This window comes from Metschnikowia bicuspidata (genome assembly GCF_001664035.1).
Source record: "Metschnikowia bicuspidata var. bicuspidata NRRL YB-4993 chromosome Unknown METBIscaffold_4, whole genome shotgun sequence".
Lineage (NCBI taxonomy): Eukaryota > Fungi > Ascomycota > Pichiomycetes > Serinales > Metschnikowiaceae > Metschnikowia > Metschnikowia bicuspidata.
In genome coordinates, this window is record NW_017387734.1 from 15,568 (window position 1) to 29,966 (window position 14,399).

At 48.5% G+C, this 14,399-nt stretch overlaps 5 protein-coding genes across 5 annotated transcripts; 3 read left to right on the forward strand and 2 right to left on the reverse strand.

Moving 5' to 3' along the window:
* Positions 1-3,646: 3,646 nt before the first annotated feature.
* URK1 (uridine kinase) lies at positions 3,647-5,176 on the forward strand (the record flags this gene model as incomplete). Its single annotated transcript, XM_018857710.1, has 1 exon — positions 3,647-5,176. One exon carries the CDS (start codon positions 3,647-3,649, stop codon positions 5,174-5,176), a length of 1,530 nt encoding a protein of 509 aa, XP_018710711.1.
* A 957-nt stretch (positions 5,177-6,133) lies between these two features.
* Positions 6,134-7,660, forward strand: ALT1 (alanine transaminase; the record flags this gene model as incomplete). The annotated part of the gene is made up of 1 exon (XM_018857787.1): positions 6,134-7,660. One exon carries the CDS (start codon positions 6,134-6,136, stop codon positions 7,658-7,660), a length of 1,527 nt encoding a protein of 508 aa, XP_018710712.1.
* Positions 7,557-9,807, reverse strand: METBIDRAFT_192437 (GPI-anchor transamidase subunit). Its single transcript, XM_018854853.1, has one exon. The coding sequence runs from the start codon at positions 9,548-9,550 to the stop codon at positions 7,754-7,756; it is 1,797 nt and encodes a 598-aa protein (XP_018710713.1). The 5' UTR covers positions 9,551-9,807; the 3' UTR covers positions 7,557-7,753.
* A 1,084-nt stretch (positions 9,808-10,891) lies between these two features.
* METBIDRAFT_43330 (uncharacterized protein) lies at positions 10,892-11,869 on the forward strand (the record flags this gene model as incomplete). The annotated part of the gene is made up of 1 exon (XM_018857646.1): positions 10,892-11,869. The coding sequence occupies one exon, from the start codon at positions 10,892-10,894 to the stop codon at positions 11,867-11,869; it is 978 nt and encodes a 325-aa protein (XP_018710714.1).
* On the reverse strand, positions 11,866-13,923 carry METBIDRAFT_44233 (anaphase promoting complex subunit 4; the record flags this gene model as incomplete). Its single annotated transcript, XM_018857761.1, has 2 exons — positions 11,866-13,441; positions 13,478-13,923. 2 exons carry the CDS (start codon positions 13,921-13,923, stop codon positions 11,866-11,868), a joined length of 2,022 nt encoding a protein of 673 aa, XP_018710715.1.
* Positions 13,924-14,399: the final 476 nt, after the last annotated feature.

Sequence of the window (14,399 nt, forward strand, 5' to 3'; positions counted from 1 at the left end):
ATTATGCTGTTTTCAATTATGCTTTACCTTCATGTGTAATTTGAAACTCCGGACTGGAGAAGTTTTCTTTATTTTTGGATCATTGCTTGGGATGCAATTCACCCATTACTTTTTCGCCGTAGTAATGTTTGGCCACCTCATCGACCCATTTCTCCTCCACGCGCAAACAATTCCGCATGTACTCTTTGCTGGTCAACACCAATTCATGATACATGACCAATTTCGGAGGCGGTTTGACTCGCCCCAACCCAGAGGATGGATGGATGTAAACAGGCTGCTTTCTTTTGAGCAGCACGTAATTGTTTCCCAATTTGGAGAGTCGGGCAATGTTTGGGAAAAACCCACTGAGGAGAGCCTTCTGAATCTTCTCTTCATCTATATGTATCTGATCAGGGGCGTCTAGCTCAATCCCAACTTTTCCGCATAGACCTTCTAATTGCTGTCGAATTTCCCGCGTTCTCTTTAGCGTTTTGTATTGGAGAAAATTATCCTCGCACCAGAGATTCGAGAAACCCGAGTCACTCCATTGCTTCCATATATTGAGAAGCGTTAAATGGTCTCCTGTAGGGTGATTGAAAGACTGCTTGCGTTTGTCTGCAAGCTCACGTTTATCTTTGGGCCTGTAGAACAAGCTCGAGGATTCCGAAAGCATGGAGATGATTGCTAGAACTTCGCGCAGAACACCATAGTCAGAACTAGTCAATAAAGCTTTGCAGAACATAGGGTCGATGGGAAATTCGGCCATTTTCCGGCCCGTTTTCGTGAGTTGGCCCTTTGCATTCATAGCGCCAAGCGCATACAATAGTTCGAGTGCCTTCATCAAGGTTTCCTTGCTGGGCGGATCCATAAAGTCGAAGTGAAGCAAGTCGTTGATGCCCATTGAAAGAAGCAATAGAACAACACCACATAAATTCACACGCAAGATTTCAGGCGTTGGATTTGCCTGAAGATCGTTATTGAACGACCATTTAGTATAGAGTCTGTAACATTTTCCGGGTCCAACCCTGCCTGCTCTTCCAGCTCTTTGATCGGCGGACGCTCTCGAACACGGCACCACTACCAAGGATTCCATTCCAGTAGTAGGGTTGAATACATTTTCTTTCACATAGCCGGGGTCGATGACGTATTTGATTCCATTGATTGTAATGGAGGTTTCGGCAATATTCGTAGCGAGGACAACTTTTCTTGAGTTTGGAGGCGTGGGCTCGAAAATTCTGGCTTGCTTCGCTGGTGGCAAGTTGGCATATATGGGCGCCACGAGCAATGGCTTGATCTGACTACCAAGCTTATCACAAGCATCGTTCAACGTTTCTTCCATAGTCTCAATTTCCTCCTGACCCGTAAGAAACACGAGAATATCACCGGGAGTTTCATGTTTGGTGTGGATCTGAAACACCGTGGTGATAGCTGCTTGTATATAGTTGGCTTCAGGACTCTTGGTGTAGCACACATCGACAGGGAACCTCCGGCCTGGAATAGAAAATATTGGAGCTCCGTCAAAGTAATCAGCGAATTTTTTAGCATTAATCGTTGCAGAAGCTACAATCAATTTCAAGTCTTTCCGTTCCTTCACCACATCCTTTAGCAAAGTGAGCACTATTTCTGTCGACACGGTTCTCTCGTGCGCCTCATCAATCATGAGTGCCGAGTAGGTGGAAAGAAGTGGATCGGTTAGGAACTCCCGTAGAAGCATACCATCTGTAAGGTACTTGATGGCGGTATACTGGGAGCTGACGTTCTCAAATCTGACGCTATATCCAACATCCTGGCCCAACTGACAGCCTACCTCTTCGGCAACTCTTTGAGCAACAGAAGTGGCCGCCACCCGCCGTGGCTGTGTGCAACCAATTTTAAGAACCTTGTCGCCATGGGGAGATTTGGAATATCCTTCTTCATACAAGTATTGGGGAAGTTGAGTGGTTTTTCCCGAGCCTGTTTCACCAACCACAATTAAAACTTGAGTTTGATTCATGGCATCGAGGAAATCAGTCCGGTGACGGTAAGCGGGAAGTGATTTTCTCACCGCTTGAATATCACTGAACCGAGAGGCAGGTTTTATATCTTCACCATCCTCGCCAGCGAGCTCAGCCTCTTCAGAAAAATCTACAAACTGTGATTCATCAAATACAAAGTCGTAATGTGGCTGGTCCGGCAATTGGATTTGGTCTGGGTTCAGCGAAATGATTTCTTGTGCTTTTTTCATTTGGTCGATTTCCCATTGGTTTTCGGGCCTCGATTTCTTCTCTTTTGATTCTGAATCTTGAGGGGCCTGCAGTTTGAGAAGATCTCGTTTTCGCTTGCGGTCTATGAAACCATCAGAATTGGTAGACTGGTCCGGCAACTCGTAGTGTTGTTGAGAAGCTGAGTCCGAAGAGCCTAATTGGGCTAAGAGACTGGACTTTTCATGATATTCATCGGCTTCTCGAGGAGTGAGATTTGGCTTGGATGCTAGCCAGTCCACATCAGACCTAAGTCTTTTGACTTGTGCCTCGAATTTTCTTCTCAAGTGGTCTGCTTGATTTTGCCTTGAAACTGTGTGCTTAGACGCTGGGGCTGAATGACTTTCCCTAGTAGAGTCTGCGGCTTTCAAGCTATCGGCATAAATTCGAACAGAATCATCGGGGCGTTCATGCTCCTTTACCAGGGGGTTCTCCTTGATGTCTTCGTTTCGGGGCAATTCGTGAGGCGATGCGTCTTCTTCATATGCTTCCGCAGCTCTTCGCCTGTACCCTCTGCCGGTCTTGAGCTCCATTTTCCAGATCAGAAATTTCCTGGCGGCCGTGATTTTTGAGCGCCAAATTTCAGACTAGTAGCTAACAAAAGTAATGAATGCCTTGAGTTGTTCGTGGACATGGGTGCAGCAGTATACACGCCCCATGTTGTCGCAGGTCTTTCATATGACATACCTCACAATTGCACATAGTTGAGCTTATACCTCCACTCATGCCACTCATGGTGATTTTGATATTGTGACAAAAGCCTTGTTTTAAGAATTGGGAAGAGTCTCGTACATTGGCTGAATTGTGGATATGAAGCTATCTCGCACCTGCTGAACTATGGCATTGATGTAGTGGAAGTGCCAGCAAGACTACAATAAGAATGAATTACAATCCTGCCGTACAAAGCGAAATTTATTCTTCGGTCTTTCTTTTCTGTCCGCAACTCCTTGGGGGTGCTAGTGTTGACGGATTCAAGGCGACCGAGTACTCTCAGATATAATTAAATAGGTCCCATGTAGCAAGACTATTCGCACGGCTCAATAAAACAAACTACCATCAGCACCGTGGAACGCCAGGGAGTCGGGATCGGAATTCAAAATTCGGTTCCTGAAACATTGGACAGGCGTTTTCAAATGCCAAATTGTAAATCAGAAAAGAATAAAAATTAGACTGCCCGTTCTCTTTGCTGGAGGGGCCCTGTGTTTGGGCACGCCTGGACGCTGCGCGGGCTCCTTCATCTTTTGCCTGGTGCTATCATGGGCACTTACAGGGTGAATAGATACGCTCTTACAAGGGTGCATCCAAAAATATCTTAGATCACTAGAGCAGACGAACTGTGTGAGCATCTCTCTCTAGTACAAGTCTAACGTTTTTTTTTTCTCTTCTCAGTGCTTTGTGCTGAAGATTTGTGGGTGCGCTGATGCAAAATGAGCCCTAAGGCTAAAACTCATCTGATCCGAATTGCCCCTGACGAGCAGCGACAGGCGTCGTTTTTCACCTCCATCAAAGACCTGAAGCCACACTCGTCAGAGAGCTCTCTATCTGCAGATAGAGAGTCACAGGCGCAGCTTTCATACGATACCTACGTGCCGCCATGGACCGAGCCCTATGTGATAGGAGTGGCCGGGTTTTCAGGGTCAGGAAAAACGTCAATATCGCAGCAGATCATCCTGGAGTTGAACACGCCCTGGACTGTGCTCTTACTGTTTGACAACTTCTACAAGCCGCTCTCGGCCGAGGAATCGGCACAGGCCTTTGCGTGCAACTACGATTTCGATACGCCCAAGGCAATCGATATGGATCTTGTGGTGGAGAAGTTGACGCTGTTGAAACAGGGCCACAAGACGGAGATCCCCGTGTATTCGTTCAGTCACCACAACCGCACGGAAAAGCACATCACCATCTACGGAGCCAATGTCATCATTGTCGAGGGTATCTACGCCTTATATGACCAACGGCTCTTGGACTTGATGGACATCAAGGTGTTTGTGGATACTGACTTGGATGTGTGCTTGGCCCGCCGGCTCACTAGGGATATTTTGTACCGGGGCCGTGACTTGGCAGGTGCTCTCCAACAATGGGAGACCTCTGTGAAGCCAAATGCCACCGGCTCTGTGTACCCCACCATTAGAAATGCGGATTTGGTTATTCCTCGGGGGCTAGATAATACACGGGCCATTGATCTCATGATCAAGCATATCCAGAAGCAGCTTGCTTTGAAGAGCGCGGCCCATCTTGACCGGCTCAAGGCACTTGGTCACGGCGTCTCATTTGACGTGTCGCGGCGTGCAAACTTGAAGATACTCCCAGCTACCAACCATACAGCGGGGATCCACTCGATGTTATTCGACGTGCACACCGACCGCACAGACTTCATTTTCTACTTCGACCGCATTTCCCACCTCTTAGTCGAGGCGGCTCTCGACACTTTGCACCACTACACCCCGAAAACCGTGGCCTGTCACAACGGAAATACATTTAAAGGCTTGGTGCAGTCACTGGAGCTTGCGGCGGTCAGCATAGTGCGTTCTGGGGACTGCTTCATGAACGGAGTCAGGAAAACCTTCCCCGCAATCCCCACCGGGAAGCTTTTGATCCAGAGTGATTCCATGACGGGCGAGCCGCAGTTGCATTACGAAAACTTACCCAAAAGCTCCGAGGGCTCCGTGTACTTTCTTTTGGACGCACAGATCATCAGTGGCGCGGGAGCCGTGATGGCCATCCAGGTACTCATCGACCACAAGGTGGAGCAAAGGAACATCGTGCTAATTTCGTACTTGCTGACGGAAATTGCAGTCAAGCGGATTTTCAATGTGTTTCCAGAAGTCACGATTGTCGTGGGGAAATTGAGCAACACTGACACACCCGACAGGTCGTACAATCCTGAGGGCTTCAAGGACGCCGACTGGCCTTTCCGCACGCGGTTTGTTGATCTGTTGTACTTTGGCACGACGTAGTGTGTTTTGAATCGGCAGGATTCGCGACGAAGAACACAACAAGCGAGCGTGTCAGCATGATTAGCTTTGCGGCTCACGTCTCTGCCCTACTTAAAGGGAGCACCACCCCTGAAACTAGGTAATTTGTTTGAGCGTCCTCGATGCTCGCTGGCATTCCTAAGGATTCCGTTTTCAAGCCGTCGTGAAAACGAATTCTATTCGCTTTTTTGGTCTTAGCTGGTTCTTGTTTGCAGTGGTTTAAGCTAGCCGTGTTCCTTAAGACATTGTGTTTCTCAGTTTGACCTGATCTAAATAGGATTCAGTGCCCAGGCTTTCATACATCAGGAACTGATGGTCTACAAGGGTGAATGCTCATACAAATCCACCAAATTATGAGCATGAGTTGCGACTGGTGCAACCTGAGGAATTTCATGACAGAAGTCAAGCGAGCCCGTTCCCGTTTCCGGGGCTCGCAGCCAAAGTCACGTGCGCCCTGTCAGCATGGGGCCAATCTCCACGCGACCAATTGCTTCTTTTTCGTGCTTTGAAGTCCGAGCGCATTTTTGACTAAGGAGATTAATTACCGCGCAGCACAGCGGGGAGTGTCCTGCAGAGGACTTGCAATAGAACGCCTTTCTCAGGGCCTGAGATACTAGACTTTCCGTGTCCGAAACAGGACAATTACTTGTCAATCCCAGCATCCTATAATTCCTGTGGGTGCTGTCCTTGACTTTGGGGATTTTTCCTAAACAGGATGTATCATCGCTCACGCCGTCTTCTTACTGCAGGAAGCCGGAACAGGCCGGCCTGCAGAATACTCCGCGAGATATGGCCATGCAGAGGCAGAGTCACGGGTCGAGATGAGCCCCATCTTTCAGTATATAACCCCGGCAAGTGACCCTGTTTAGGCCGCCGTGTGTGCATTTTTCCTCCAGGGCTGTACAACCTTATCTATTCATATTCACACGTAACGCCGGCATGAAACAGGTGGCCGCTACCCCGCGTATTATCGGGCGTAGACTCTATGCTTCGTTCACTGTTGCACCCAAGCTTGCCTTGTCGGATTTGAACCGTTCGACCATCGAGGCCAAATACGCCGTGAGAGGCAAAATCCCAATCCGTGCCGATGAGCTCAGCCAGGAGATTGCCCAGAATGAGAAATTGGCTTTTAACGAGATCATCAGCGCCAACATCGGCAACCCTCAGCAACTTGACCAGGCGCCCCTCTCGTGGTATAGACAGACGCTTTCTCTCTTGCAATACCCCGGTCTAATCGAGCAGTTGAAAGAGTTAGACGAGACCACCAGAAACAAGCTTTACCCTGCTGACGTTATCGAGCGTGCGTCGACTTTGCTCGGCAGCTTGGGTTCTGTAGGTGCATACTCGCTGTCGCAAGGTGACCGCTTTGTCAGAAAATCCGTGGCCGAGTTCATCTCCAAACGTGACGGCTACCCCGCAAACCCCAACGACATTTTCTTGACCGGAGGCGCCTCTGCTGCCGTGCTGTACTTGATCCAGGTCTTGTCGCGTGGCGAGAACCTGGGCTTCTTGATTCCCATTCCCCAGTATCCTTTGTATACCGCCTCTATTGCCTTGAACAACGCCACTCCAATCGGATACTACTTGGACGAGGCCAACGACTGGTCCACAGACCCCAAGCAGATCCGCCAGTTAATTGCGGAAAACAAGGACAAGGGCATCGACGTCAAGAGCTTGGTGATCATCAACCCAGGAAACCCCACCGGTGCCATTCTCTCGGAGTCCGACATTTCTCAGCTTATTGACATTGCCGCCGAGCACGGCTTGGTGGTCATTGCCGACGAGGTGTACCAGGAAAATGTATTCCACGGCCAATTTGTGTCTGCCAAGAAGGTCTTGGCCAAGTTGCTCGAAAAGGACCCAGAGACATATAAGAATGTCCAGCTTGTATCGTTGCACTCCACGTCCAAGGGTGTCAGTGGAGAATGTGGCCAGAGAGGTGGATACATGGAGCTCGTCGGCTTTTCGAAGGAGGTCCAAGACGTGATCTTCAAGTTGGCCTCCATCAACTTGTGTCCGGTAGTGACTGGCCAGGCTTTGGTTGAGTTGATGATCAACCCTCCAAAGGAGGGCACGCCTTCTCACGGTCTTTACCAGAAGGAAGTCTCGTCCATCCACGAGGCTTTGGAGGAAAGAGCCACGCGGTTGCACGAGGCTTTCAGCAAAATGGCCGACGTGGAGTGCAACAAGCCACAAGGTGCCATGTACCTCTTCCCCAGACTCAACTTCGACAAGTCGCTGTACGCCAAGTTGCACGAGGCTTGCAAAGCTGATGGCCTGTCGGTGGACGAGTTCTACTGCTCGGATCTCTTGGAAAACACCGGTATTTGCTGTGTTCCCGGCTCTGGGTTTGGCCAGGTGCCCGGAACGTACCACTTGAGAACCACGTTCTTGCCTCCAGGCACGAACTGGATCGAGAGATGGGAACTGTTCCACAAGAACTTTGTAGCCAAGTACAAGAACTAAAGTGTCGCTTGTGAGACACTGATTTTCGTTAGGTGACTGTGTATGGTTAAAGGACTCTTCATTTTTAATTGGCTTTTACGTAGGTACAGCCCACTATTCGTTCTTTTGCTTGACGGGCACGCTGAAATCGCCGAAGGCACACACGAGTGCCACGGCCACCCAAGCCGGAAGCCAGCCCAAGGCAAGCACAAACCAAGTCCAGCTCTGCATTTCATGCCACGACGAAAGAAGCCCGTGGACGAGACCCAAAACACCATCGGTCTTACCCCCATCGAGAATGTAGCCCAAGAGGACCACAGCAGTTATGGGCGACGAGACGACGAGACACAACACGACTTTCAGCCTTGTTCTAAGCAGCGCAGCGCCGCTGCCGTGGGTCTGCATTAGCAGGTCTTGGATGAAAGTCAAGGGAAGCGCACTGATGCCGATGGAGAAGGCCAACGCAAAGTGCACAATCAAGAGTGCGACGATGAGCATGGCAATGAAATAGAGCGCAAAGGAAAGAATCAAGTACGACGCTGGTCTGGACACCCGGAGTTTAAGTGCACCGAAGGTGAGGGAGCCCGTGGAAAGCACCACTGTGAAAGCAATCAATGCCACGGTGATGGCCTGCGCAACCGGTTCTGGATCGGCAGAGGACACTGCCAAGTTTTGAAGGAACACTGCCCCCACTATGCAAACAGCCTCTATGGCGGAAAACAAGCGCAACACGCTGCCAATGCTGGATAAAAACTCTGCTGCGGAAACACCACGTGCAAATGAGTAGAGCGAGCTCACGAGGAACGACGCGCCAAGAAGAACGGCCGACGGCAAGTAGGTGCCGATGGACACGAAATGCGTGGGCGAAAGCAACAAGTAGAAGAAAAACGACTGGTGGAACTTCTCAAGCAAGTTGTTCACGGACCGGAAGGACGAGTCCACGATCCGCCCGAACTGCGTGACGTCCGGCCCTCCAGTCCCCACGGCCTTTACGGTGATGGCTTGGATCTGCCAGCCTGAGAACGCCTCGCAGCCGTAGGACTTGCGGTTGACGCCCGTCACGGCCAATTTGAAAATGCCCCGCGCCAACACCTCGAGGCGCGACCAGTAATCGGATCGGTCGAGGTTCTCGTGGGATGTGCCCTGGACACTGACCTTCATGTTTTCGTGCCTGGCAACGGTTGTGGCGACGTTGATCAAGTCCAAGTTGGGCAACTGCCCGTTAAGGCCCTCGTAGATGATTTCCAAGTGGCTGAAGTTGTCGGATTCCAACGGGTACTCCATCACAATGGCCGCCTCGATCGAGCCTGCCGTGACGTCCAAGGTGGTGTGGTAGGCCTCAACCCACGAGCGGAGCACCGAGTGGCCGTCTTTGGGAAACACGAAAATGATGTTCTTCGACCAGATGGACATCCGCGAGAAGTACCGTGCCAACGCCGGCGCCAACGCTAGCCCGCCTATGTTTTCCTCTCCACTGGACGTGAAATACGGCGTCACCAACACAAGAGACTCGGTATCGTCGCCCCTCGGCGCGTGCATGAGCGCGTACATGGTGCTGGAGTTTGTTTTGGCGTCAAAATGATGCGACACCGTCAAGCCAAAGTCCCGAAGCCACGCTTCTAGTTGTGGGTTCTCGTGGGACACCTGGTCGAAGGCCCACTTGGCGGTCTCGGCCCGGAATCCACGCACGTGGTTCCATTCTGATTCCCGGAAATACGAGTTGACCTGGCCGGGCATCAACGCGTTTTCGGAGATGTACGTGTGGCGGAACTGGCCGTCCATAGGCAAGAGAAGAAGCCAACATACACTGACGAGGGCAAAGACGAGCGAAACCACGGGGAGCTTCGCGATGACTTTCGGGAAAAGCCCGAGCTTGTTTGCCTTGCGTAGAATGGTTTCAGCCAAGGCCATTTTCGGGGATACAGGTGGGTTTTCGCTGCTGTGGTGGTCTTTGTTTAACGTCGAAAACACCAGTGAACTTATGGGTGCGCGTATTCTATGGAGCTTTGCTCGTGGTTAGTCGCACGCCTGTGGAGCTGGAATGAATTAAGCTATGATCCGGATCACGCGGCCATACATTTTGCGGCAATAGGCCTGATATTGATTGTTTGATTTTGAATGTGTTCCTTGCTGGGATAGTCGTGCTCTGGTGTCCAACGGCTGTTTGGGAGCAGCTCAATATGAATTGAGGGTAAGTGAGCGTGAACCAGCAATAAAGAATGGCGGGGTAGTATTTTCTGGGAATTTTATTTCCAGAGACAAATGTGATTTCGGCGAGCTAGAAAAAACTGGATCTTCCTATTTTGCAGTTGTAAATCACACTCAATTGTTGGCATTCAACCATAGCTGAAAGCTTTGGTGAGACGCACCCGGTCGGCCTTGACGAAGGCCCTGATTAAGTGCACGTCTTGTGGCCCGTGATTCGCTCAGTTGGGCGAGGCTCGTCCACATCGAAAAGCCGCTTGGTCAAAAATTGTCTGCGATTGGTTTTGTTGTATACTTGGCGTAAATTCTAGTATCTCATAACTATAAACTGTATGGATACATTGTATCCCTGATTCGGCAATAAGCATGTGTGGTTTTTGCATATTAAAAGTATTTCACATTATTGCTGACGGGCATCACAATCAGCTAAACGCCTCCAACTCAGAGAATGTATCATTTGGATCCACGTATTTCCATTGTGGCCTCAAAATTGTCTCATGTAAGTCACGTCCGAGAGCAATTTGATCTCAGTAGGCCAGCTGCCAGGCTCTGTCAATCTCTGATATCTTCTTCTGTGAGTTTAAAACCAACAATCTCCAAAACTCTTAGGCTTCATGTCTTTTGGGAAGGTCGAACAACAATTGGAATAATAATATTAAGGCTCTAATCAGAACAGTGGCCTATCTAATAGATGCATGTCTTCCGCACAGAATCTCCAACGACACACACAGCCGTGATATCCACATCCCAAGACACTATGTGAGAACTTCTATTCTTGAGATTCGCTTTTCATAATTGGTCAAAAATACATCATCAGACATCAGTCTCAATATCAGAGATGCTCTTCAACCGATTGGAGAGACTTGGTGCAAATACTATCTGCAGTCCATTTCTCATGCGTATGATCATCTCACATTCTGCAGATCTGGAATTCTCCATATCATACAAAGGACCGAGTGAACACTTTGCTTGATAGAAGCGGCCATTGGACCAGTGCGAATTCACACAACGAAAACTTTTTGGTCCAGCTTATTCTACTTTGGCAAAATGTACCTATCCTATTATAAAGGCCTATGTCGCAGAGTGGCCCGTCTACCGTTAGACCACCACAGTCTCGAGGTTGCGAGACGAACGCTTAAGGCACAATTCACACAGTCAAAATCCGTGCCTACATACTCTGTCGTGGACAGAAAGCTTTATGATCGTGTTATATCGGTTCTTGACGATATCCTTATTTATGAAAAGTACAAAGACTTCGACAAGCTCCTCAATTTGGTGTACCGAGATCTTAAGCCACGTCCATTGTGGGTCGAAAAGTTTCATCACACCCGCTACGGCGCATTCAAAAAGGTCTGGCCGCAAGTGCATCTAATGGACGAATTTGGTGACTCTAACAGATGCAAAGAATACCACGATGCTCTTGCAAAGATGCAGCCTGCAACAGAGTTTCTGTTCTTGGAAGCCATGCAAATCCCAGTCAACGCGGACTTGGGGTCACTTTCTCTATTGGGCCGTGCAACTTCCACAGATAAAGTGCCTCAAGAATCTGAACTTCTCAAGAAGTTGATTGTTTTCCATCAATTTTTGAAAACACACGCCAATGCGTTGCTGGATACGCAAATCCACATGCTAGATGTGTGCTATAAACCCAATAGATATGGACTTCCACCTAGCGTTGCAGCCATGGAAGCCGAGCTCAAGAAAAAAGTGAACTATGCCAAACATCTCTTGGATTCGTTCAAGCCAATTGAAAAGGAGGATTTGCTATACTTGATAGAATTTACCACCTCTAAGAGAGAGCCCTTACCAGAATTCAATCCTAATTTTTTCCGCTACATGCTCAGGAAAAGGGCAAAAGAGAAAAACGAACTCTCACCGGCTATCCAGAAATATGTGCGGCATAAACAGTTGATTCCTAACGAAAGAAATCTACTCCATAATTATCGACAATACGTCGTGCGCCAATTCTATGTCGATGAAAAAGGCGAGTATACAATCAGCCCGATGACAAATATTTACGATTAGATGCGGATGAGCATGTAATCTTTCTTTGACTCGTCTAAAATCAAGGCCATCATGTTAGACGGATTCTCAACACTATTGATAGTCACAAATGAGGGCACCTTCACGGTGGTACCTGAATTAAACACGAGTGACTTCAGTACACTCAAGTCATCGTAACTCATTGTGCATGGGCGGATGTTGAACCGTATCATATCCAACTTGCGACTCGCCAGGTTAACTTCATACAAAACCAAAACATTTTCCTCGTCAAGAAGTCTGTGCCATACTATTCTGCCTGGAAAAATCATGTTCATATTGGAGGCAGTGCCAGCAAATTTTGTGACGTGTAAAGCGTTGATATCAGCAGATGTAACTAGTTTATTTGTGCCAAACATTTCAAGATTACTTTGTTTGCCGTCGGAGGGTGTGTCGAGCGGAACAGCGGGCTCGAAAACGACTTTTTGTCGAAAGAAGTTTTCCATGCCTGCAAGCATGAACTTGAGTTGAGTCAGAAGATCTGAAATCTGGCTCTTCAAGATTTGCCCAGGGCGGTCTCTTTTTGTCAAAATTTCGTGATTAGAACAATCCAAATCGAGCTCTTGCATCAACACGGAGTCAAACATGTAGTCACTGAAGTACTCCATAATCAGCGACGATTTGAACTCTAAAGCTGGGTGATCTGCGAAAAACGATTCAGGATCGGTATCTTCTTTGGAGAGCTTTTCAATAATTTCAACTTTGAGCCAATTTAGATACTGGTTGAAATACTCGTGCTCATCGTTGAGTTTCCAGATGAATCCGTAAGTTTTTTTGATGAAGTCTTGCGCAAGCGTAATAGCCTTTTGAACAGATTCTAAGTTTATACCGTAGTCATCATCTCGCATTAGATCAGCTGCTTTTGATAAACCTTCCAAATAGCTTAGCAAGATGATGAGTTTTTCCAGCCCCAATATGAGCTGCGTAAAAACGACTTTACGTATATTATCATACACGGCATTTCCTAGTGCAGAAAGTCTCATAAGCCCCCTTTCGCCGAACTGGTTTAGCCAGTAGTCTTTTGTAGAAGCTGGGATAAGACCTGTAAGAAGCATTGCACCAAGATCAAGAACAACTTTCTCTTCGATGTCATCGCCCAGAGGAAAATCGGTCATGACGTCAACATCCGCATAGAGCAGGTCCTTATAGTTCGCTAAATACCGGTCATAGAGAGCAATGAACTCTTTTGCTTCGTTCTGCATGGCACAGAACTGCTCGTTAATATGATTCATGATTGAAATGACCTGGCAAGCATACCTGATGGAATCGAAGAAGTGACTTCTGTTTCTAGGCTCGCTGACGTCAATGTGTAGATCCTGTAAGTGTAATTGCGACAGTGAGTCCCGAACAAGAAACGACTGCCGGTAGAAGTCTTCGCCTATGGCATGCTTGAGAAAGCTAAAGGTACTATTAGGAACCAGAATCCCGGTTACAGTCAAGAGATTGTTGAACGTCACGGAGACGCTCTGATCACCATTAGCCACGAGAAGGTAGTCGATGAAAGTGTCACTATCCGTTGTGTTTATCACCAGCGATGACGTGTATGGGGAGTTGGCGCTGGCTGCGGGGCTCCCGGAAAAGTCGACTGAAGACGGATCCACTTCGTTTCCTAGTTTAGGCATGTTATTTAGAATCTCGACACGAAAAAGATCCTGGTACGGAACGGAGTCGTCGTAAGGAGAAATGGATTTCGAAACATTCACGGAGGCCCAACTCACAAGTGATATGTTTTGTTCTGCGCATGTGGCGAACAGATTGACAAGTTTCCCATTGTTGGAGTCGTATACTTTGATGGCATGATCTGTGCCCGACAACACAAAAAACTTACCGCTGTGGCTCCATTGAAGATGTAGGATTTTTGCACGATTGTTTATGGAGTACACGCGCTCACCATCGAGCCGGAACATCCAGATCGAAGTATGATTCATCGACACGGCTAGGAGATCCATTTGCGGACACCAGCTGATGATGTTGCCATCGGGAAACCCTACGATTTTGTGCGAGGCTAGGATTTCAAACTGGCTCGGCAGAGAGAGCATCTTGGGCTGACTGTCGAGAAATCGTGGGAGGGATGCCTGACACACAAGGGAAGAAGATGGTTTATCAGCGCTATGTGGCTCACTCAAAGTCGATTGATCTCTTCACTATGCATGATCAAGTATGCACGATTAATTATGACGCGCTCCACGCCGGCACAGGTCGTGCCCGTGTGCGGCCGCTTCAGGTTGTTAAAGTGGCCCCATATAATATATTGTTTCTGATGGCAGGATGGCTGGAGTTGTTTTTTGGCAGCCATCAACCGCACAAATACCGATCCCAGTTTTTTTGACAGGTGGGATTGCTCTTGGTTGTCTGTGGCTGTCGCGCGAGAAATTAGCAGTTGAACCCCATCACATACAAGTGATTGCAGTGCTTCAATCAGTGGAGCCGTCAGCCCCATGAGAACTCGGAACGAAAAGAGGCGAAGAGACAGAAGCCAGCGGGAGCTCGTAACGGGGTGTGGTAATGTATTATC